Below are 21,429 nucleotides of genomic sequence, written 5' to 3'. Positions count from 1 at the left end.
TAAACCAGGACTAAATTCGATCCAAACCAGGTCTAAACCAGGACTAAACCAGGTCCAAACCAGGTCTAAACCAGGAATAAACCAGGTCCAAACCAGGACTAAACCAGGACTAAACCAGGTCCAAACCAGGTCTAAACCAGGTCCAAACCAGGACTAAACCAGGTCTAAACCAGGACTAAACCAGCTCCAAACCAGGACTAAACCAGGACTAAACCAGGACTAAACCAGGTCCAAACCAGGTCTAAACCAGCTCTAAACCAGGACTAAACCAGGTCCAAACCAGGACTAAACCAGGTCCAAACCAGGTATAAACCAGGTCTAAACCAGGACTAAACCAGGTCTAAACCAGGTCTATACCAGGTCTAAACCAGGTCTAAACCAGGTCTAAACTAGGACTAAACCAGGTCCAAACCAGGTATAAACCAGGTCTAAACCAGGACTAAACCAGGACTAAACCAGGACTAAAGCCGGTCTAAACCAGGACTAAACCAGGTCTAAACCAGGACTAAACCAGGTCTATACCAGGTCTAAACCAGGTCTAAACCAGGACTAAACCAGGTCTAAACCAGGTCTAAACCAGGTCTATACCAGGTCTAAACCAGGTCTAAACCACGTCTAAACCAGGACTAAACCAGGTCTAAACCAGGACTAAATCAGGTGTAAACCAGGTCTAAACCAGGACAAAACCAGGTCTAAACCAGGTCTAAACCAGGACTAAACCAGGTCTAAACCAGGTCTAAACCAGGACTAAACCAGGTCCAAACCAGGACTAAACCAGGACTAAACCCGGTCTAAACCAGGACTAAACCAGGACTAAACCAGGACTAAACCAGGTCTAAACCAGGACTAAACCCGGTCTAAACCAGGACTAAACCAGGACTAAATCCGATCCAAACCAGGTCTAAACCAGGACTAAACCAGGTCTAAACCAGGTCTAAACCAGGACTAAACCAGGCCCAAACCAGGACTTAACCAGGTCTAAACCCGGTCTAAACCAGGACTAAACCAGGACTAAACCCGGTCTAAACCAGGACTAAACCAGGACTAAATTCGATCCAAACCAGGTCTAAACCAGGACTAAACCAGGTCCAAACCAGGTCTAAACCAGGAATAAACCAGGTCCAAACCAGGACTAAACCAGGACTAAACCAGGTCCAAACCAGGTCTAAACCAGGTCCAAACCAGGACTAAACCAGGTCTAAACCAGGACTAAACCAGCTCCAAACCAGGACTAAACCAGGACTAAACCAGGACTAAACCAGGTCCAAACCAGGTCTAAACCAGCTCTAAACCAGGACTAAACCAGGTCCAAACCAGGACTAAACCAGGTCCAAACCAGGTATAAACCAGGTCTAAACCAGGACTAAACCAGGTCTAAACCAGGTCTATACCAGGTCTAAACCAGGTCTAAACCAGGTCTAAACTAGGACTAAACCAGGTCCAAACCAGGTATAAACCAGGTCTAAACCAGGACTAAACCAGGACTAAACCAGGACTAAAGCCGGTCTAAACCAGGACTAAACCAGGTCTAAACCAGGACTAAACCAGGTCTATACCAGGTCTAAACCAGGTCTAAACCAGGACTAAACCAGGTCTAAACCAGGTCTAAACCAGGACTAAACCAGGTCTAAACCAGGACTAAACCAGGTCTAAACCAGGTCTAAACCAGGTCTAAACCAGGACTAAACCAGTACTAAACCAGGTCTAAACCAGGACTAAACCAGGTCTAAACCAGGACTAAACCAGGTCTAACCAGGACTAAACCAGGACTAAACCAGGTGTAAACCAGGTCTAAACCAGGACTAAACCAGGACTAAAACAGGTGTAAACCAGGTCTAAACCAGGACAAAACCAGGACTAAACCAGGTCTAAACCAGGACTAAACCAGGTCTAAACCAGGACTAAACCAGGACTAAACCAGGACTAAAACAGGTGTAAACCAGGTCTAAACCAGGACAAAACCAGGACTAAACCAAGTCTAAACCAGGACTAAACCAGGACTAAACCAGGTCTAAACCAGGACTAAACCAGGTCCAAACCAGGACTAAACCTGGTCTAAACCAGGACTAAACCAGGACTAAACCAGGACCAAACCAGGACTAAACCAGGTCTAAACTAGGACTAAACCAGGTCCAAACCAGGACTAAACCAGGTGTAAACCAGGTCTGAACCAGGACTAAACCAGGTCCAAACCAGGTCTAAATCAGGAATAAACCAGGTCCAAACCAGGACTAAACCAGGACTAAAGCCGGTCCAAACCAGGACTAAACCAGGACTAAATCCGATCCAAACCAGGTCTAAACCAGGACTAAACCAGGTCCAAACCAGGTCTAAACCAGGAATAAACCAGGTCCAAACCAGGACTAAACCAGGACTAAAGTCGGTCCAAACCAGGACTAAACCAGGTCTAAACCAGGACTAAACCAGGTCCAAACCAGGTCTAAACCAGGTCTAAACCAGAAATAAACCAGGTCCAAACCAGGTCTAAACCAGGTCTAAACCAGGTCTAAACCAGGACTAAACCAGGACTAAACCAGGACTAAAGCCGGTCTAAACCAGGACTAAACCAGGTCTAAACCAGGACTAAACCAGGTCCAAACCAGGTCAAAACCAGGTCTAAACCAGGACTAAACCAGGTCTAAACCAGGTCTATACCAGGTCTAAACCAGGTCTAAACCAGGTCTAAACCAGGACTAAACCAGGTCTAAACCAGGACTAAACCAGGTGTAAACCAGGTCTAAACCAGGACTAAACCAGGACTAAACCAGGACTAAACCAGGTGTAAACCAGGTCTAAACCAGGACAAAACCAGGTCTAAACCAGGTCTAAACCAGGTCTAAACCAGGTCTAAACCAGGTCTAAACCAGGACTAAATCCGATCATAACCAGGTCTAAACCAGGACTAAACCAGGTCTAAACCAGGACAAAACCAGGTCTAAACCAGGTCTAAACCAGGACTAAACCAGGACTAAACCAGGACTAAACCAGGACTAAACCAGGTGTAAACCAGGTCTAAACCAGGACAAAACCAGGTCTAAACCAGGTCTAAACCAGGTCTAAACCAGGACTAAACCAGGTCTAAACCAGGTCTAAACCAGGACTAAATCCGATCCAAACCAGGTCTAAACCAGGACTAAACCAGGTCTAAACCAGGACTAAACCAGGTGTAAACCAGGTCTAAACCAGGACTAAACCAGGTCCAAACCAGGACTTAACCAGGTCTAAACCCGGTCTAAACCAGGACTAAACCAGGACTAAATCTGATCCAAACCAGGTCTAAACCAGGACTAAACCAGGTCCAAACCAGGTCTAAACCAGGAATAAACCAGGTCCAAACCAGGACTAAACCAGGACTAAACCAGGACTAAAGCCGGTCTAAACCAGGACTAAACCAGGTCTAAACCAGGACTAAACCAGGTCCAAACCAGGTCTAAACCAGGTCTAAACCAGGACTAAACCAGGTCCAAACCAGGTCTAAACCAGGTCTAAACCAGGTCTAAACCAGGACTAAACCAGGACTAAACCAGGACTAAAGCCGGTCTAAACCAGGACTAAACCAGGTCTAAACCAGGACTAAACCAGGTCCAAACCAGGTCAAAACCAGGTCTAAACCAGGACTAAACCAGGTCTAAACCAGGTCTATACCAGGTCTAAACCAGGTCTAAACCAGGTCTAAACCAGGACTAAACCAGGTCTAAACCAGGACTAAATCAGGTGTAAACCAGGTCTAAACCAGGACAAAACCAGGTCTAAACCAGGACTAAACCAGGACTAAACCAGGTGTAAACCAGGTCTAAACCAGGACTAAACCAGGTCTAAACCAGGTCTAAACCAGGACTAAAACAGGTCCAAACCAGGACTAAACCAGGACTAAACCCGGTCTAAACCAGGACTAAACCAGGACTAAACCAGGACTAAACCAGGTCTAAACCAGGACTAAACCCGGTCTAAACCAGGACTAAACCAGGACTAAATCCGATCCAAACCAGGTCTAAACCAGGACTAAACCAGGTCTAAACCAGGTCTAAACCAGGACTAAACCAGGCCCAAACCAGGACTTAACCTGGTCTAAACCCGGTCTAAACCAGGACTAAACCAGGACTAAACCCGGTCTAAACCAGGACTAAACCAGGACTAAATCCGATCCAAACCAGGTCTAAACCAGGACTAAACCAGGTCCAAACCAGGTCTAAACCAGGAATAAACCAGGTCCAAACCAGGACTAAACCAGGACTAAACCAGGTCCAAACCAGGTCTAAACCAGGTCCAAACCAGGACTAAACCAGGTCTATACCAGGTCTAAACCAGGTCTAAACCAGGACTAAACCAGGTCTAAACCAGGACTAAACCAGCTCCAAACCAGGACTAAACCAGGACTAAACCAGGACTAAACCAGGTCCAAACCAGGTCTAAACCAGGTCTAAACCAGGACTAAACCAGGTCCAAACCAGGACTAAACCAGGTCCAAACCAGGTATAAACCAGGTCTAAACCAGGACTAAACCAGGTCTAAACCAGGTCTATACCAGGTCTAAACCAGGTCTAAACCAGGTCTAAACCAGGTCTAAACCAGGTCTAAACCAGGACTAAACCAGGTCTAAACCAGGTCTAAACCAGGTCTAAACCAGGACTAAACCAGGTCTAAACCAGGTCTAAACCAGGTCTAAACCAGGTCTAAACCAGGACTAAACCAGGACTAAAGCCGGTCTAAACCAGGACTAAACCAGGTCTAAACCAGGACTAAACCAGGTCTATACCAGGTCTAAACCAGGTCTAAACCAGGACTAAACCAGGTCTAAACCAGGTCTATACCAGGTCTAAACCAGGTCTAAACCAGGTCTAAACCAGGACTAAACCAGGTCTAAACCAGGTCTAAACCAGGTCTAAACCAGGTCTAAAACAGGACTAAACCAGGTCTAAACCAGGTCTATACCAGGTCTAAACCAGGTCTAAACCAGGACTAAACCAGGTCTAAACCAGGACTAAACCAGGTCCAAACCAGGTAAAACCAGGTCTGAACCAGGACTAAACCAGGTCTAAACCAGGTCTATACCAGGTCTAAACCAGGTCTAAACCAGGTCTAAACCAGGACTAAAGCCGGTCTAAACCAGGACTAAACCAGGTCCAAACCAGGTCTAAACCAGGTCTAAACCAGGACTAAACCAGGACTAAACCAGGACTAAAGCCGGTCTAAACCAGGTCTAAACCAGGACTAAACCAGGTCTAAACCAGGACTAAACCAGGTCTAAACCAGGACTAAACCAGGTCCAAACCAGGTCTAAACCAGGTCTAAACCAGGACTAAAGCAGGACTAAACCAGGACTAAAGCCGGTCTAAACCAGGTCTAAACCAGGACTAAACCAGGTCCAAACCAGGTCTAAACCAGGACTAAACCAGGTCCAAACCAGGTATAAACCAGGTCTAAACCAGGACTAAACCAGGTCTAAACCAGGTCTATACCAGGTCTAAACCAGGTCTAAACCAGGTCTAAACCAGGACTAAACCAGGTCTAAACCAGGTCTAAACCAGGTCTAAACCAGGTCTATACCAGGTCTAAACCAGGTCTAAACCAGGACTAAACCAGGTCTAAACCAGGACTAAACCAGGTCCAAACCAGGTAAAACCAGGTCTAAACCAGGACTAAACCAGGTCTAAACCAGGTCTAAACCAGGTCTAAACCAGGACTAAACCAGGTCCAAACCAGGTCTAAACCAGGTCTAAACCAGGACTAAACCAGGTCTAAACCAGGTCTATACCAGGTCTAAACCAGGTCTAAACCAGGTCTAAACCAGGACTAAACCAGGTCTAAACCAGGTCTAAACCAGGTCTAAACCAGGTCTAAACCAGGACTAAACCAGGTCTAAACCAGGTCTATACCAGGTCTAAACCAGGTCTAAACCAGGTCTATACCAGGTTTAAACCAGGACTAAACCAGGTCTAAACCAGGTCTAAACCAGGTCTAAACCAGGACTAAACCAGGTCTAAACCAGGTCTAAACCAGGTCTAAACCAGGACTAAACCAGGTCTATACCAGGTCTAAACCAGGTCTAAACCAGGACTAAACCAGGTCTAAACCAGGACTAAACCAGGTCCAAACCAGGTAAAACCAGGTCTAAACCAGGACTAAACCAGGTCTAAACCAGGTCTAAACCAGGTCTAAACCAGGACTAAACCAGGTCTAAACCAGGACTAAACCAGGTCCAAACCAGGTCTAAACCAGGTCTAAACCAGGTCTAAACCAGGTCTATACCAGGTCTAAACCAGGTCTAAACCAGGTCTAAACCAGGACTAAACCAGGTCTAAACCAGGTCTAAACCAGGTCTAAACCAGGACTAAACCAGGTCTAAACCAGGACTAAACCAGGTCTATACCAGGTCTAAACCAGGTCTAAACCAGGTCTAAACCAGGACTAAACCAGATCTAAAGCAGGTCTGAGAGTGACCTAAAAAGGCAGAGTATGGAGTGAGCACTGATTGGCCCAAAACATAAACAATTCACAAGCCACACACACACAGACACAGAGACACTCACACACAGAGACACACACACAGACACTCTCTTCCCTCTCTCTTTTTACTTTCTTCTCTCCACTTCCTGTCTGCTGTCTGTTGTTTCTCTTGTTGTTTGTTTATTGGTGTAATTTGAGCCAATCACAGCTAAGATCTGATCCATGATCAATAATCTGTCATATAGTCGACCTTCAGTCTCAGATAAGACTCACAACAGAGACAGAACAGGTGAGTGAGACCTGCTTTAGTCCTGCTTTAGTCCTGCTTTAGTCCTGTTTTAGTCCTGGTTTAGTCCTGTTTTAGTCCTGCTTTAGTCCTGTTTTAATCCTGCTTTAGTCCTGCTTTAGTCCTGCTTTAGTCCTGCTTTAGTCCTGCGTTAGACCTGCTTTAGACCTGCTTTAGTCCTGGTTTAGTCCTGCTTTAGTCCTGCTTTAGCCCTGCTTTAGTCCTACTTTAGTCCTGTTTTAGTCCTGGTTTAGTCCTGTTTTAGTCCTGCTTTAGTCCTGTTTTAATCCTGCTTTAGTCCTGCTTTAGTCCTGGTTTAGACCTGCTTTAGTCCTGGTTTAGTTCTGCTTTAGTCCTGCTTTAGTCCTGGTTTAGTCCTGATTTAGACCTGGTTTAGACCCGGTTTAGTCCTGGTTTAGTCCTGGTTTAGTCCTGGTTTAGGCCTGGTTTAGTCCTGGTTTAGTCCTGCTTTAGACCTGGTTTAGTCCTGTTTTAGTCCTGGTTTAGTCATGTTTTAGTCCTGGTTTAGTCCTGGTTTAGGTCCAAACAAAAATTACACAAAGTGCTTTGTGTAGTACTTTGTGTAGTACTTTGTGTAGTACTTTGTGTAGTACTTTGTGTAGTACTTTGTGTAACTACTTGCAAATACTTTGATTTACAAAGTAAATCCTGTTCAAGCTAAAATAAAGATAATAAGATGATGTTGTGGTGCAGTTCCAGAGATGGCCACCAGGATGTGCTGCGGCTGCTCTGTCCTGCAGGTGGCACTGTGCGTGCTGCTGGGCCTCATGACTGTGACCAGTGTGGGCCTCATCATCGCCTTGACAACCGCTATCAACCGCAGCAACAACGGGACAGGTACAAGTACAAGTATTCAAAGTTCAAGTACCACAAGTACAAGTACATATATCACAAGTACAAGTAGAATCACAGATATAGCCGCAAGCGGCAATGATCGGCCCTCGTCACGCCGCCGCCGCCACGCCGCAAGAGGAGGGGGCGTGGCTAACGCGCCACAATTGTCCTTTTATTACATCTACTGCTGAATCTGTGACGCTGTCACATGTTCTCCCCTTTGTTTTACATCAAAAAGCAATTTTATTTTGAATTCTTGGCAAAATGTGCGGCTTTGCCGCACAGACACCGTGACTCTTTGAATAAAAATGTGTTTAACTTTTGATGGTCCTGAAGATGAGTCTCACCAAATTTCAGGTTAATATGTCTAGTGTAAACATGTTCTGGTGATTTCCCCATTGGAATAACGTGGTAGGTTTCGGTCATCGCTACGGCAACGCCGTAACAATTATGACATGAGTCAATGACTTTTTTGATGGGGCCAAAATTGAGTTTTGTGTCAAATTTCATATAATTTCGCAAAACTAAACATTTAACCTCCATATAAAATCTGTAGGAGGCGCTGTGGTGCCAAATTAATTTATTTCACTTCAAGTAGGTTTAGGGCAAAGAGTTTATCAACTGATTCTAATTTGACGCAATTCGGACTTTATCTGCGCAAACGGCAGAAATGTTAAATTTGGGAGATTTCTGAAATTCTAGCTACAGTTTGAGGCTTCGCCCAAACCCACAGAAACTGTGACAGGGTCAATGTCATTTGAATAACTTTTGATGTCCCACTCCTCAGCACCATTTTCACACAATTTCAGCTTTTTAGGGCCAACGCCCTGAGGGGGAGGAGTTTGTACAAGTACAACGTTTGGAAAAACTCCCGAGTCATGCTTAGCCATTTATGAAGCAATATGGCCGACATTTCGTTGTTGCCGTAATAATATTTTACATTTATAATAATAATAATATTATAATATTTTACATATTTTAAAGTCAAAGTTTAGTGCCACTTTTGCACGGCGGCTTCGCCCGTTTACAACGGAAATGTTCCATTTTCCTACAGCTCATGAGTCTGTACGAGCGTGAAGAGGAGTTAGAGCGTGAGGAGAAGGTAGAGCGTGAGGAGGAGGTAGAGCGTGGGGAGGAGTTAGAGCGTGAGGAGGAGGTAGAGCGTGAGGAGGAGTTAGAGCGTGAGGAGGAGATAGAGCGTGAAGAGGAGTTAGAGCGTGAGGAGAAGGTAGAGCGTGAGGAGGAGGTAGAGCGTGAGGAGGAGGTAGAGCGTGAGGAGGAGTTAGAGCGTGAGGAGGAGTTAGAGCGTGAGGAGGAGTTAGAGCGTGAGGAGGAGTTAGAGCGTGAGGAGGAGGTGGAGCGTGAGGAGGAGGTGGAGCGTGAGGAGGAGGTGGAGCGTGAGGAGGAGGTAGAGCGTGAGGAGGAGTTAGAGCGTGAGGAGGAGTTAGAGCGTGAGGAGGAGTTAGAGCGTGAGGAGGAGGTAGAGCGTGAGGAGGAGGTAGAGCGTGAGGAGGAGGTGGAGCGTGAGGAGGAGGTGGAGCGTGAGGAGGAGGTAGAGCGTGAGGAGGAGTTAGAGCGTGAGGAGGAGTTAGAGCGTGAGGAGGAGTTAGAGCGTGAGGAGGAGGTAGAGCGTGAGGAGGAGGTAGAGCGTGAGGAGGAGGTGGAGCGTGAGGAGGAGGTGGAGCGTGAGGAGGAGGTAGAGCGTGAGGAGGAGTTAGAGCGTGAGGAGGAGTTAGAGCGTGAGGAGGAGGTAGAGCGTGAGGAGGAGGTAGAGCGTGAGGAGGAGGTGGAGCGTGAGGAGGAGGTGGAGCGTGAGGAGGAGGTAGAGCGTGAGGAGGAGTTAGAGCGTGAGGAGGAGGTAGAGCGTGAGGAGGAGTTAGAGCGTGAGGAGGAGTTAGAGCGTGAGGAGGAGTTAGAGCGTGAGGAGGAGGTGGAGCGTGAGGAGGAGGTGGAGCGTGAGGAGGAGGTAGAGCGTGAGGAGGAGTTAGAGCGTGAGGAGGAGGTAGAGCGTGAGGAGGAGGTGGAGCGTGAGGAGGAGGTAGAGCGTGAGGAGGAGGTGGAGCGTGAGGAGGAGGTGGAGCGTGAGGAGGAGGTGGAGCGTGAGGAGGAGTTAGAGCGTGAGGAGGAGGTAGAGCGTGAGGAGGAGGTAGAGCGTGAGGAGGAGGTGGAGCGTGAGGAGGAGGTGGAGCGTGAGGAGGAGGTAGAGCGTGAGGAGGAGTTAGAGCGTGAGGAGGAGTTAGAGCGTGAGGAGGAGTTAGAGCGTGAGGAGGAGGTGGAGCGTGAGGAGGAGTTAGAGCGTGAGGAGGAGTTAGAGCGTGAGGAGGAGGTGGAGCATGAGGAGGAGTTAGAGCGTGAGGAGGAGTTAGAGCGTGAGGAGGAGGTGGAGCGTGAGGAGGAGGTGGAGCGTGAGGAGGAGTTAGAGCGTGAGGAGGAGGTAGAGCGTGAGGAGGAGTTAGAGCGTGAGGAGGAGGTGGAGCGTGAAGAGGAGGTGGAGCGTGAGGAGGAGGTGGAGCGTGAGGAGGAGTTAGAGCGTGAGGAGGAGGTAGAGCGTGAGGAGGAGGTGGAGCGTGAGGAGGAGGTGGAGCGTGAGGAGGAGGTGGAGCGTGAGGAGGAGGTAGAGCGTGAGGAGGAGTTAGAGCGTGAGGAGGAGTTAGAGCGTGAGGAGGAGGTAGAGCGTGAGGAGGAGGTAGAGCGTGAGGAGGAGGTGGAGCGTGAGGAGGAGGTGGAGCGTGAGGAGGAGGTAGAGCGTGAGGAGGAGTTAGAGCGTGAGGAGGAGTTAGAGCGTGAGGAGGAGTTAGAGCGTGAGGAGGAGTTAGAGCGTGAGGAGGAGGTAGAGCGTGAGGAGGAGGTAGAGCGTGAGGAGGAGTTAGAGCGTGAGGAGGAGTTAGAGCGTGAGGAGGAGTTAGAGCGTGAGGAGGAGTTAGAGCGTGAGGAGGAGGTAGAGCGTGAGGAGGAGTTAGAGCGTGAGGAGGAGGTAGAGCGTGAGGAGGAGTTAGAGCGTGAGGAGGAGGTAGAGCGTGAGGAGGAGTTAGAGCGTGAGGAGGAGTTAGAGCGTGAGGAGGAGGTAGAGCGTGAGGAGGAGGTGGAGCGTGAGGAGAAGGTAGAGCGTGAGGAGGAGGTAGAGCGTGAGGAGGAGTTAGAGCGTGAGGAGGAGTTAGAGCGTGAGGAGGAGGTGGAGCGTGAGGAGGAGTTAGAGCGTGAGGAGGAGTTAGAGCGTGAGGAGGAGGTGGAGCGTGAGGAGGAGGTAGAGCGTGAGGAGGAGGTAGAGCGTGAGGAGGAGGTAGAGCGTGAGGAGGAGTTAGAGCGTGAGGAGGAGGTAGAGCGTGAGGAGGAGGTGGAGCGTGAGGAGGAGGTAGAGCGTGAGGAGGAGGTAGAGCGTGAGGAGGAGTTAGAGCGTGAGGAGGAGGTAGAGCGTGAGGAGGAGGTGGAGCTTGAGGAGGAGTTAGAGCGTGAGGAGGAGGTAGAGCGTGAGGAGGAGTTAGAGCGTGAGGAGGAGGTAGAGCGTGAGGAGGAGGTGGAGCGTGAGGAGGAGGTAGAGCGTGAGGAGGAGGTAGAGCGTGAGGAGGAGGTAGAGCGTGAGGAGGAGTTAGAGCGTGAGGAGGAGGTAGAGCGTGAGGAGGAGGTAGAGCGTGAGGAGGAGGTGGAGCGTGAGGAGGAGGTAGAGCGTGAGGAGGAGGTAGAGCGTGAGGAGGAGTTAGAGCTTGAGGAGGAGTTAGAGCGTGAGGAGGAGTTAGAGCGTGAGGAGGAGTTAGAGCGTGAGGAGGAGGTAGAGCGTGAGGAGGAGGTGGAGCGTGAGGAGGAGGTGGAGCGTGAGGAGGAGGTGGAGCGTGAGGAGGAGTTAGAGCGTGAGGAGGAGGTGGAGCGTGAGGAGGAGGTGGAGCGTGAGGAGGAGGTGGAGCGTGAGGAGGAGGTGGAGCGTGAGGAGGAGTTAGAGCGTGAGGAGGAGGTGGAGCGTGAGGAGGAGGTGGAGCGTGAGGAGGAGTTAGAGCGTGAGGAGGAGGTAGAGCGTGAGGAGGAGGTGGAGCGTGAAGAGGAGGTGGAGCGTGAGGAGGAGGTGGAGCGTGAGGAGGAGTTAGAGCGTGAGGAGGAAGTGGAGCGTGAGGAGGAGGTGGAGCGTGAGGAGGAGGTGGAGCGTGAGGAGGAGTTAGAGCGTGAGGAGGAGTTAGAGCGTGAGGAGGAGGTGGAGCGTGAGGAGGAGGTGGAGCGTGAGGAGGAGGTGGAGCGTGAGGAGGAGGTGGAGCGTGAGGAGGAGTTAGAGCGTGAGGAGGAGGTGGAGCGTGAGGAGGAGGTGGAGCGTGAGGAGGAGGTAGAGCGTGAGGAGGAGGTGGAGCGTGAGGAGGAGGTGGAGCGTGAGGAGGAGGTAGAGCGTGAGGAGGAGGTGGAGCGTGAGGAGGAGGTAGAGCGTGAGGAGGAGGTGGAGCGTGAGGAGGAGGTAGAGCGTGAGGAGGAGTTAGAGCGTGAGGAGGAGTTAGAGCGTGAGGAGGAGGTGGAGCGTGAGGAGGAGGTAGAGCGTGAGGAGGAGTTAGAGCGTGAGGAGGAGGTGGAGCGTGAGGAGGAGTTAGAGCGTGAGGAGGAGTTAGAGCGTGAGGAGGAGGTGGAGCGTGAGGAGGAGGTAGAGCGTGAGGAGGAGGTAGAGCGTGAGGAGGAGGTAGAGCGTGAGGAGGAGTTAGAGCGTGAGGAGGAGGTAGAGCGTGAGGAGGAGGTGGAGCGTGAGGAGGAGGTAGAGCGTGAGGAGGAGGTAGAGCGTGAGGAGGAGTTAGAGCGTGAGGAGGAGGTAGAGCGTGAGGAGGAGGTGGAGCTTGAGGAGGAGTTAGAGCGTGAGGAGGAGGTAGAGCGTGAGGAGGAGTTAGAGCGTGAGGAGGAGGTAGAGCGTGAGGAGGAGGTGGAGCGTGAGGAGGAGGTAGAGCGTGAGGAGGAGGTAGAGCGTGAGGAGGAGGTAGAGCGTGAGGAGGAGTTAGAGCGTGAGGAGGAGGTAGAGCGTGAGGAGGAGGTAGAGCGTGAGGAGGAGGTGGAGCGTGAGGAGGAGGTAGAGCGTGAGGAGGAGGTAGAGCGTGAGGAGGAGTTAGAGCTTGAGGAGGAGTTAGAGCGTGAGGAGGAGTTAGAGCGTGAGGAGGAGTTAGAGCGTGAGGAGGAGGTAGAGCGTGAGGAGGAGGTGGAGCGTGAGGAGGAGGTGGAGCGTGAGGAGGAGGTGGAGCGTGAGGAGGAGTTAGAGCGTGAGGAGGAGGTGGAGCGTGAGGAGGAGGTGGAGCGTGAGGAGGAGGTGGAGCGTGAGGAGGAGGTGGAGCGTGAGGAGGAGTTAGAGCGTGAGGAGGAGGTGGAGCGTGAGGAGGAGGTGGAGCGTGAGGAGGAGTTAGAGCGTGAGGAGGAGGTAGAGCGTGAGGAGGAGGTGGAGCGTGAAGAGGAGGTGGAGCGTGAGGAGGAGGTGGAGCGTGAGGAGGAGTTAGAGCGTGAGGAGGAAGTGGAGCGTGAGGAGGAGGTGGAGCGTGAGGAGGAGGTGGAGCGTGAGGAGGAGTTAGAGCGTGAGGAGGAGTTAGAGCGTGAGGAGGAGGTGGAGCGTGAGGAGGAGGTGGAGCGTGAGGAGGAGGTGGAGCGTGAGGAGGAGGTGGAGCGTGAGGAGGAGTTAGAGCGTGAGGAGGAGGTGGAGCGTGAGGAGGAGGTGGAGCGTGAGGAGGAGGTAGAGCGTGAGGAGGAGGTGGAGCGTGAGGAGGAGGTGGAGCGTGAGGAGGAGGTAGAGCGTGAGGAGGAGGTGGAGCGTGAGGAGGAGGTAGAGCGTGAGGAGGAGGTGGAGCGTGAGGAGGAGGTAGAGCGTGAGGAGGAGTTAGAGCGTGAGGAGGAGTTAGAGCGTGAGGAGGAGGTAGAGCGTGAGGAGGAGTTAGAGCGTGAGGAGGAGTTAGAGCGTGAGGAGGAGTTAGAGCGTGAGGAGGAGGTGGAGCGTGAGGAGGAGGTGGAGCGTGAGGAGGAGGTAGAGCGTGAGGAGGAGGTGGAGCGTGAGGAGGAGGTGGAGCGTGAGGAGGAGGTAGAGCGTGAGGAGGAGGTGGAGCGTGAGGAGGAGGTAGAGCGTGAGGAGGAGGTGGAGCGTGAGGAGGAGGTGGAGCGTGAGGAGGAGGTAGAGCGTGAGGAGGAGTTAGAGCGTGAGGAGGAGGTGGAGCGTGAGGAGGAGGTGGAACGTCCCTCATGGGAAGAACAGGCTCCCGCAGCTCGTGGCGCTCGGGCCTAATCACAAGTATAAGTAGCACTTCTACTGCTGCACTACAGCGTCCTACTGCTGGTCCAGACCCGGTCTCTGCTGGTCCAGACCCGGTCTCTGCTGTTCCAGACTCGGTCTCTGCTGGTCCAGACCCGGTCTCTGCTGGTCCAGACCCGGTCTCTGCTGGTCCAGACCCGGTCTCTGCTGGTCCAGACCCGGTCTCTGCTGGTCCAGACCTGGTCTCTGCTGGTCCAGACTCGGTCTCTGCTGGTCCAGACCCGGTCTCTGCTGGTCCAGACTCGGTCTCTGCTGGTCCAGACCCGGTCTCTGCTGGTCCAGACTCGGTCTCTGCTGGTCCAGACTCGGTCTCTGCTGGTCCAGACCCGGTCTCTGCTGGTCCAGACTCGGTCTCTGCTGGTCCAGACCCGGTCTCTGGTCTAACCTGGTGTTTCTCAGATCCAGGTTCAACCCCGGCTCCGCCCTCGGCCCCGACGTACAAGATCGGACTGGGACGAGCCGACTGCACCGGACCTCCAGCTGAAGTCCCTCTGGTGAGGACTAAACCAGGACTAAACCAGGACTAAACCAGGACTAAACCAGGACTAAACCAGGACTAAAACAGGACTAAAACAGGACTAAACCAGGACTAAACCAGGTCTAAAGCAGTTGTGTAATAACACTGTTATGACCTGATAATAAAGCTCTGATAAACAGGATTGGTTTATGACTCTAAAAAACATAACTCTTCGTAATAATTATATAATGATAATAAACACTCATATTTGTTATAAAATAGTTTTCAGTCTAAAGTCTAAAAAGACTGTTTATGGTTTATATGTTTTATATGTTAATATTGTAACAGTAACTATTGTTTTCAGGGTTAGGGTTAATGTAGGGTTTAGGGTTTGGGTTAGCGGTTAGGGGCTAGCGGTTAGCGGTTAGGGGCTAGCGGTTTGGGGTTAGGGGTTAGGGGTTAGGGGTTAGGGGTTAGGGGTTAGGGGTTAGCGGTTAGCGGTTTGGGGTTTGGGGTTTGGGGTTAGGGGTTAGGGGTTAGGGGTTAGGGGTTAGGGGTTAGGGGTTAGGGGTTAGGGGTTAGCGGTTTGGGGTTTGGGGTTAGGGGTTAGGGGTTAGGGGTTAGGGGTTAGGGGTTAGCGGTTTGGGGTTTGGGGTTAGGGGTTAGGGGTTAGGGGTTAGGGGTTAGGGGTTTGGGGTTTGGGGTTTGGGTTAGCGGTTTGGGGTTAGCGGTTTGGGGTTTGGGGTTTGGGGTTAGGGGTTAGGGGTTAGGGGTTAGGGGTTAGGGGTTAGGGGTTAGGGGTTAGGGGTTAGCGGTTAGGGGTTTGGGGTTTGGGGTTTGGGTTGGACAGAGGTTTGCTCTCCTTTCATTAATATGCGCTGTCTCTTTAAATAAATACATTTAAGTCCAGGTTTATTCGAGGTCAAAGTCAGGACTTTATCATCTTCTCTGGACTTTGACTTCCTATTTCTTCATTTAGTTTGTATTATAATTATTGACTGTTATCTGGTTGTTGTATCGTATAATTTATTATTTATCGACTAGAGCTGTAATAAATGATTGTTTTAGAGTTTTACATCAGACCATGACTTCTATTGAATATTGAGACTTTTTAAACACATTTTTACCTAAATAAAGATGTAAATCTGTGACTGAAGCTTCTAGAGAGAATATTTATGACTGAAGTGAAAGTCACAAATAACTTATTCACTTTTTTAATAACGCTATTGTATTTGTTAGTTCTAAAGCTAACTCTGCTGTCACAGATGGGCTATGCTAACTCACTCAAGTAGAAAAAGCTTCAGTTGTTTCATCTGGACTCAGTTTGAAAAAATAGACGTTTCGACTCTCATCCAAGAGTCATTGTCAATAAAAGATTTTAGATCGAGAACTCCGATATTAATACTGTTCTGTGGTAAGACCCGCCCATTGGGAGGAGCCTCCTGAAGTAGAAAGAGTTGTTGGTTTCAACAGAAACTCCCCCCTTGTATCTACCGAGCCTATTCAGAATCTTAATGGGCTGTTAAAACCTCTTTGTCTTAGTGAGACCCTGGCTCAACCACCCTGAGTACCTGATTAGCATTTGAATGCCCTGGTCCTTTACCTTTCCAGGGGTTCAGTAACCCATTATAGATAACAGGAAGATTAAACCTAAGCCCTCCATTTCTGTTTAAAGGTCTTTCTTTTTTAACAAAAATAGCTTCCTTGACTCCTCTTTCAAACCATCTTTTCTCCTGCTTAAAACCTTCACCTCACCGTCTTCAAACGAGTGATTAGAGGCTTCAAGATGGAGATGCACGGCACTCTGAGGTCCTGAACTTGTATTTCTTCTGTGCTGATAAAGCCTCTTGTGTAGAGGCTGTTTCGTCTCACCTATGTAACGTTCTTTACAGCTTTCTTCACTGCATTGGATCGAATAAACTACATTGCTCTGTTTTTGAGTCGGCAATTTGTCCTTTGGGTGAACCAGTTTTTGTCTTAAAGTGTTGCCTGGTTTACCTGGAAAGGTAAAGGACCAGGGCATTCAAATGCTAATCAGGTACTCAGGGTGGTTGAGCCAGGGTCTCACTAAGACAAAGAGGTTTTAACAGCCCATTAAGATTCTGAATAGGCTCGGTAGATACAAGGGGGGAGTTTCTGTTGAAACCAACAACTCTTTCTACTTCAGGAAGGCTCCTCCCAATGGGCGGGTCTTACCACAGAACAGTATTAATATCGGAGTTCTCGATCTAAATTCTTTTATTGACAATGACTCTTGGATGAGAGTCGAAACGTCTATTTTTTCAAACTGAGTCCAGATGACTACAACTGAAGCTTTTTCTACTATGGAACACGCCTGGACGAATGAGGGATTACACCCACATATTTCCAAGAATTTTGGGCCTAAAACCTTGGATTTAGTTCGGGAACTCGAATCTGTAGCCAGGAAACTAGCAGACAACAGGAATCACTTGAGGTTCAATCTTAGATGCAGACAGAACAACATGATCCCGAAGAGCCTGCAGATCAAATCACCGGTCAGAGGACACAGAGCAGAGAGGATTTGGAGAAGGAGCCTTATGCAGATGCTCAGTGAAAGGATCCAGGAAAACAACGTCAGAATTGATAAATTGAAAGGCAGAACAGGAACTTTACAGGAGAAATGAACCAGCATACTCCCTGAAGAAGCTTTCAAAAGAGTGCTGGAGTTTACACAGACAGCACAAGAAGCACAGCACAGGAAGAGCAAAGAACGCCAAATCAAGAAGTTCAACATTCTTTTGAACAAAAAGAATGCAGGTGAGGTCGAGCTAGACATTAGGACTGAGACAGACAAATTAGCGACCAGCAAAAACAATTGGATTAAGAACCTATCAGATCGTGTCCTGACACAGGCAGAAAAGGAGGTGCTCTCTAAAGGGCTCAACTTTTCTGTCACCTCTAAACACATCCCTACAGAGGACTACATCACAGCCACTGAAACGGCAATTAGAAACAACAAAATGACTGAATCGGAGGCTGCAGACCTGAGGTTACGTGTCACAGCGACCCTGAAGAGTGCCAAACCACCGCCTTCAAATATCACAGCTGAAGAGAGAAGAGCACTTTCAGCACTGGAAAAAGATCATAGCATCAACATCCTCCCAGCAGACAAGGGACGTTGCACTGTGATTCTCAACGCAGCTGATTACGAAGCCAAAGTCCACACCCTCCTCGAGGACACGACCACATACGAGCGCTTGAAAAGAGATCCGACCAGTGGTTACAAGAAGAAAGTGATAGACTGTTTACAAAGGCTGGAAAAAGAGGAAGCGATAGACCGGCCTCTGTATTACAGACTGTATCCTGGTGAAGCCATGCCTTGCATTTATGGCCTTCCAAAAAGACACAAAAAGGAGGTTCCACTCAGACCCATAGTGTGCAGCACAGATTCCATCACTTACAATGTGGCCAAGCATTTAACAACTACATTGGCTCCGCTTGTGGGGAATTCGGTACATCATGTGGAAAACACGCACAACTTTGTGGATAAAGTGAAACATCTCCAACTGGAGCCAGATGACCTCATGGTTTCATATGATGTGGTGTCCCTGTTCACCTGCATCTGACCTCTGACCTCTGATGCAGTAGCAGCAGTGAGGATCAGACTGCAGGAAGACACCACCTACAGGAATGGACCAGACTGACACCTGAACACATATGTAAACTGTTGGACATCTGTCTGAACACCACTTACTTTCAATTCCGGGGACAATTTTACAGACAGATTCATGGCTGTGCCATGGGCTCGCCCGTCTCTCCCATAGTGGCCAACCTGTACATGGAGCACTTTGAGAAGAAGGCACTGGCCTCATTCTCAGGCTCCGCCCCAAAACTGTGGCTCCGCTATGTCGATGATACTTTTGTAACAATCAAGAAACAAGAGCTGGAAACCTTCTCTGATCACATCAATGCTGTGGACCCACATATCAGGTTTACAAGAGAAGACGCTAAGGAGAATCGCTTGGCCTTTCTTGATTGTTCCACGATCAGAGGAGAGGACGGGAAACTCCTAATAGAAGTATATAGGAAACCTACACACACGGACCAGTATCTGCTCTTTGGTTCCAACCACCCACTACAGCACAAGCTGGGTGTGATCAGAACCTTACAACACAGAGCTCAAGGTGTGCCCACCAGCTCAGAGGGCAAGAAGAAAGAGGAAAAACATGTCCGAAATGCCCTCTCAGCCTGTGGTTACCCCGCTTGGGCTCTCAACAGAGTGAAGAGAACCAAGAAGCAGGACAAAAGGGAAAGTGAACAGAGAAGGAAGTGTTTCTGTCCCTTATGTGTCTGGCCTGTCGGAAAAACTGCAGAGAATTTTTAGACAACACGAAGTCCCTGTTTATTTTAAACCAGGAAACACTTTAAGACAAAAACTGGTTCACCCAAAGGACAAATTGCAGACTCAAAAACAGAGCAATGTAGTTTATTCGATCCAATGCAGTGAAGAAAGCTTTAAAGAACGTTACATAGGTGAGACGAAACAGCCTCTACACAAGAGGCTTTATCAGCACAGAAGAAATACTAGTTCAGGACCTCAGAGCGCCGTGCATCTCCACCTTGAAGCCTCTAATCACTCGTTTGAAGACGGTGAGGTGAAGGTTTGAAGCAGGAGAAAAGATGGTTTGAAAGAGGAGTCAAGGAAGCTATTTTTGTTAAAAAAGAAAGACCTTCTTTAAACAGAAATGGAGGGCTTAGGTTTAATCTTCCTGTTATCTATAATGGGTTACTGAACCCCTGGAAAGGTAAAGGACCAGGGCATTCAAATGCTAATCAGGTACTCAGGGTGGTTGAGCCAGGGTCTCACTAAGACAAAGAGGTTTTAACAGCCCATTAAGATTCTGAATAGGCTAGCTCGGTAGATACAAGGACAACAACTCTTTCTACTTCAGGAGGCTCCTCCCAATGGGCGGGTCTTACCACAGAACAGTATTAATATCGGAGTTCTCGACCTAAATTCTGTTATTGACAATGACTCTTGGATGAGAGTCGAAACGTCTACTTTTTCAAACTGAGTCCAGATGACTACAACTGAAGCTTTTTCTACTATGGAACACGCCTGGACGAATGAGGGATTACACCGACATAACTCACTCAAGCTAACTCTGCTGTCACAGATGGGCTATGCTAACTCACTCAAGCTAACTCTGCTGTCACAGATGGGCTATGCTAACTCACTCAAGCTAACTCTGCTGTCACAAATGGGCTATGCTAACTCACTCAAGCTAACTCTGCTGTCACAGATGGGCTATGCTAACTCACTCAAGCTAACTCTGCTGTCACAGATGGGCTATGCTAACTCACTCAAGCTAACTCTGCTGTCACAGATGGGCTATGCTAACTCACTAAAGCTAACTCTGCTGTCACGGATGGGCTATGCTAACTCACTCAAGCTAACTCTGCTGTCACAGATGGGCTATGCTAACTCACTAAAGCTAACTCTGCTGTCACAGATGGGATATGCTAACTCACTAAAGCTAACTCTGCTGTCACAGATGGGCTATGCTAACTCACTAAAGCTAACTCTGCTGTCACAGATGGGCTATGCTAACTCGGGTCAGACCGCCGCTGGGATCCACACTCGATTGTTCAGTCGAGCGTTTATCGTGGACGATGGACAGAAGAGAGTGGTGTTTGTGTCAGCGGACATCGGGATGGTGTCACAAAGACTGCGTCTCGAGGTAAACACGTCTCTGTTTCTGTGCTTGTTGTTCCCGTTCAGCTTCACATTTAACGCTCTCTAGTTTAAACTTTGTCTGGTTCAGGTGAGAAGTGAGAAGTCCAAGCTGAAGGACAGTGGGCTCGATGTTTTAGGGTTAGGGTTACCCTAACCCTAACCCTAACCCTTGACAGACAGAAGGATGTGGCTTCGCCTTTGTTTACCTGACGGCCAAGTTTCAAGTTGTTCCTCTTATTGTTCTTTGGTGGACCTTCTTCCAGTGCCAGAACCTGAAGATAGAAACTTTCAGATGGAAGTCTTTCCAGATGAAACTTTTGGAACCTTTCCTACCATGCCTAACATAGTTTCTCTGTTTGTTTGTTTGTTTGTTTGTTCTCAGGTTCTTCGTTCTCTACAGCAGAAGTTTGGTTCTCTGTATCACCGTCAGAACGTTATGCTCAGTGGGACTCACACTCACAGTGGACCTGGAGGATACTTTCAATACACGCTGTTTATGATGAGCACAAAAGGCTACATCAAGTCTGCAGCTCAGCCCATCGTCCAGGCCATCGTCAAGGTACGAAGTCCACAAACCTGACCTCAGTCAAGGTCATCGTCAAGGTACAAAGTCCACAAACCTGACCTCAGTCAAGGTCATCGTCAACGTACGAAAGTCCACAAACCTGACCTCAGTCAAGGTCATCGTCAAGGTACAAACTGCTTCCGAAGAGTGCACACGCTTTTTTGCTCGCTCCGCTTGCTTGCTATCGCTGCTTTCCTTATTTATTTTGCTTTTTAATCAGTTTATGTCTTCCAAAAATTTTGCTTTAGACTTTTTCAAGTAAACCAAGGATTTTAAGAACATTTTTCCAGTTTTATCGACATATCTGACGCCAGCAACATGTCGGGAGAAGAAGGGAGAAAGACTGTGAACGCTGTCGGAAATATCAACAAGAAATTAAAGAGCTGAAAACACGGATATTTGTTTTGGAATCTGAAAAAGTTCTTCACGATACCATTCCTGTGTCAACCGATGGTAAGAAGAGCACACTTTTTACAAGAAAAAATGCTACTTTCAACCTACACCGCAGTGACTCTGTGTCGTTTCCAAAACTGTCTAAAAAACAGAAAGACCAGGCTGTTTCTTGGAACAAACTTGGAGCAAAGCCTAAACGATACAAAGATGACGTGAAGTCACCTAAAATACTGCGCAAAAACAGATTTTTACCACTTTCAGAGATGGAATTAAATGGAAAAAGGAAAGATGACGTGGCCAAAATACAGCGAGGAGGATCTGTGCCAGGAGCCAAGATCACACAGATTGTTTTGATTGGAGATGGAGCGATAAGTCACGTGACGCATGAAAAGATAAACACACATTCTTTTCCAAGCGCCACTGTTTCTGAGATAACGTCACTCCTTCCAAATATTATGGCTAAGCATGGAGGAGCTAAAAGCTG

The 21,429-nt window shown here is 48.9% G+C and overlaps 1 protein-coding gene across 1 annotated transcript in view; it reads left to right on the top strand.

Annotated features, from left to right (window-relative positions):
• The first annotated feature begins 7,455 nt into the window (after positions 1-7,455).
• The window catches only part of asah2 (N-acylsphingosine amidohydrolase 2), a 45,022-nt gene continuing 31,048 nt past the window's right edge, over positions 7,456-21,429 (top strand). The window contains exons 1-4 of the mRNA XM_072434353.1: positions 7,456-7,591; positions 14,232-14,326; positions 19,848-19,991; positions 20,370-20,546. Of these exons, the coding sequence (XP_072290454.1) occupies positions 7,456-7,591; positions 14,232-14,326; positions 19,848-19,991; positions 20,370-20,546 (552 nt within the window). The remainder of the gene's footprint in view (positions 7,592-14,231; positions 14,327-19,847; positions 19,992-20,369; positions 20,547-21,429) is intronic.

This window comes from Eucyclogobius newberryi, unplaced genomic scaffold (assembly GCF_026437365.1).
Source record: "Eucyclogobius newberryi isolate DKJ021-1_F unplaced genomic scaffold, fEucNew1.0.hap1 SCAF_69, whole genome shotgun sequence".
Lineage (NCBI taxonomy): Eukaryota > Metazoa > Chordata > Actinopteri > Gobiiformes > Gobiidae > Eucyclogobius > Eucyclogobius newberryi.
Note: the sequence above shows the minus strand (reverse complement) of the source record. Positions and strands in the feature narration are given on the sequence as shown.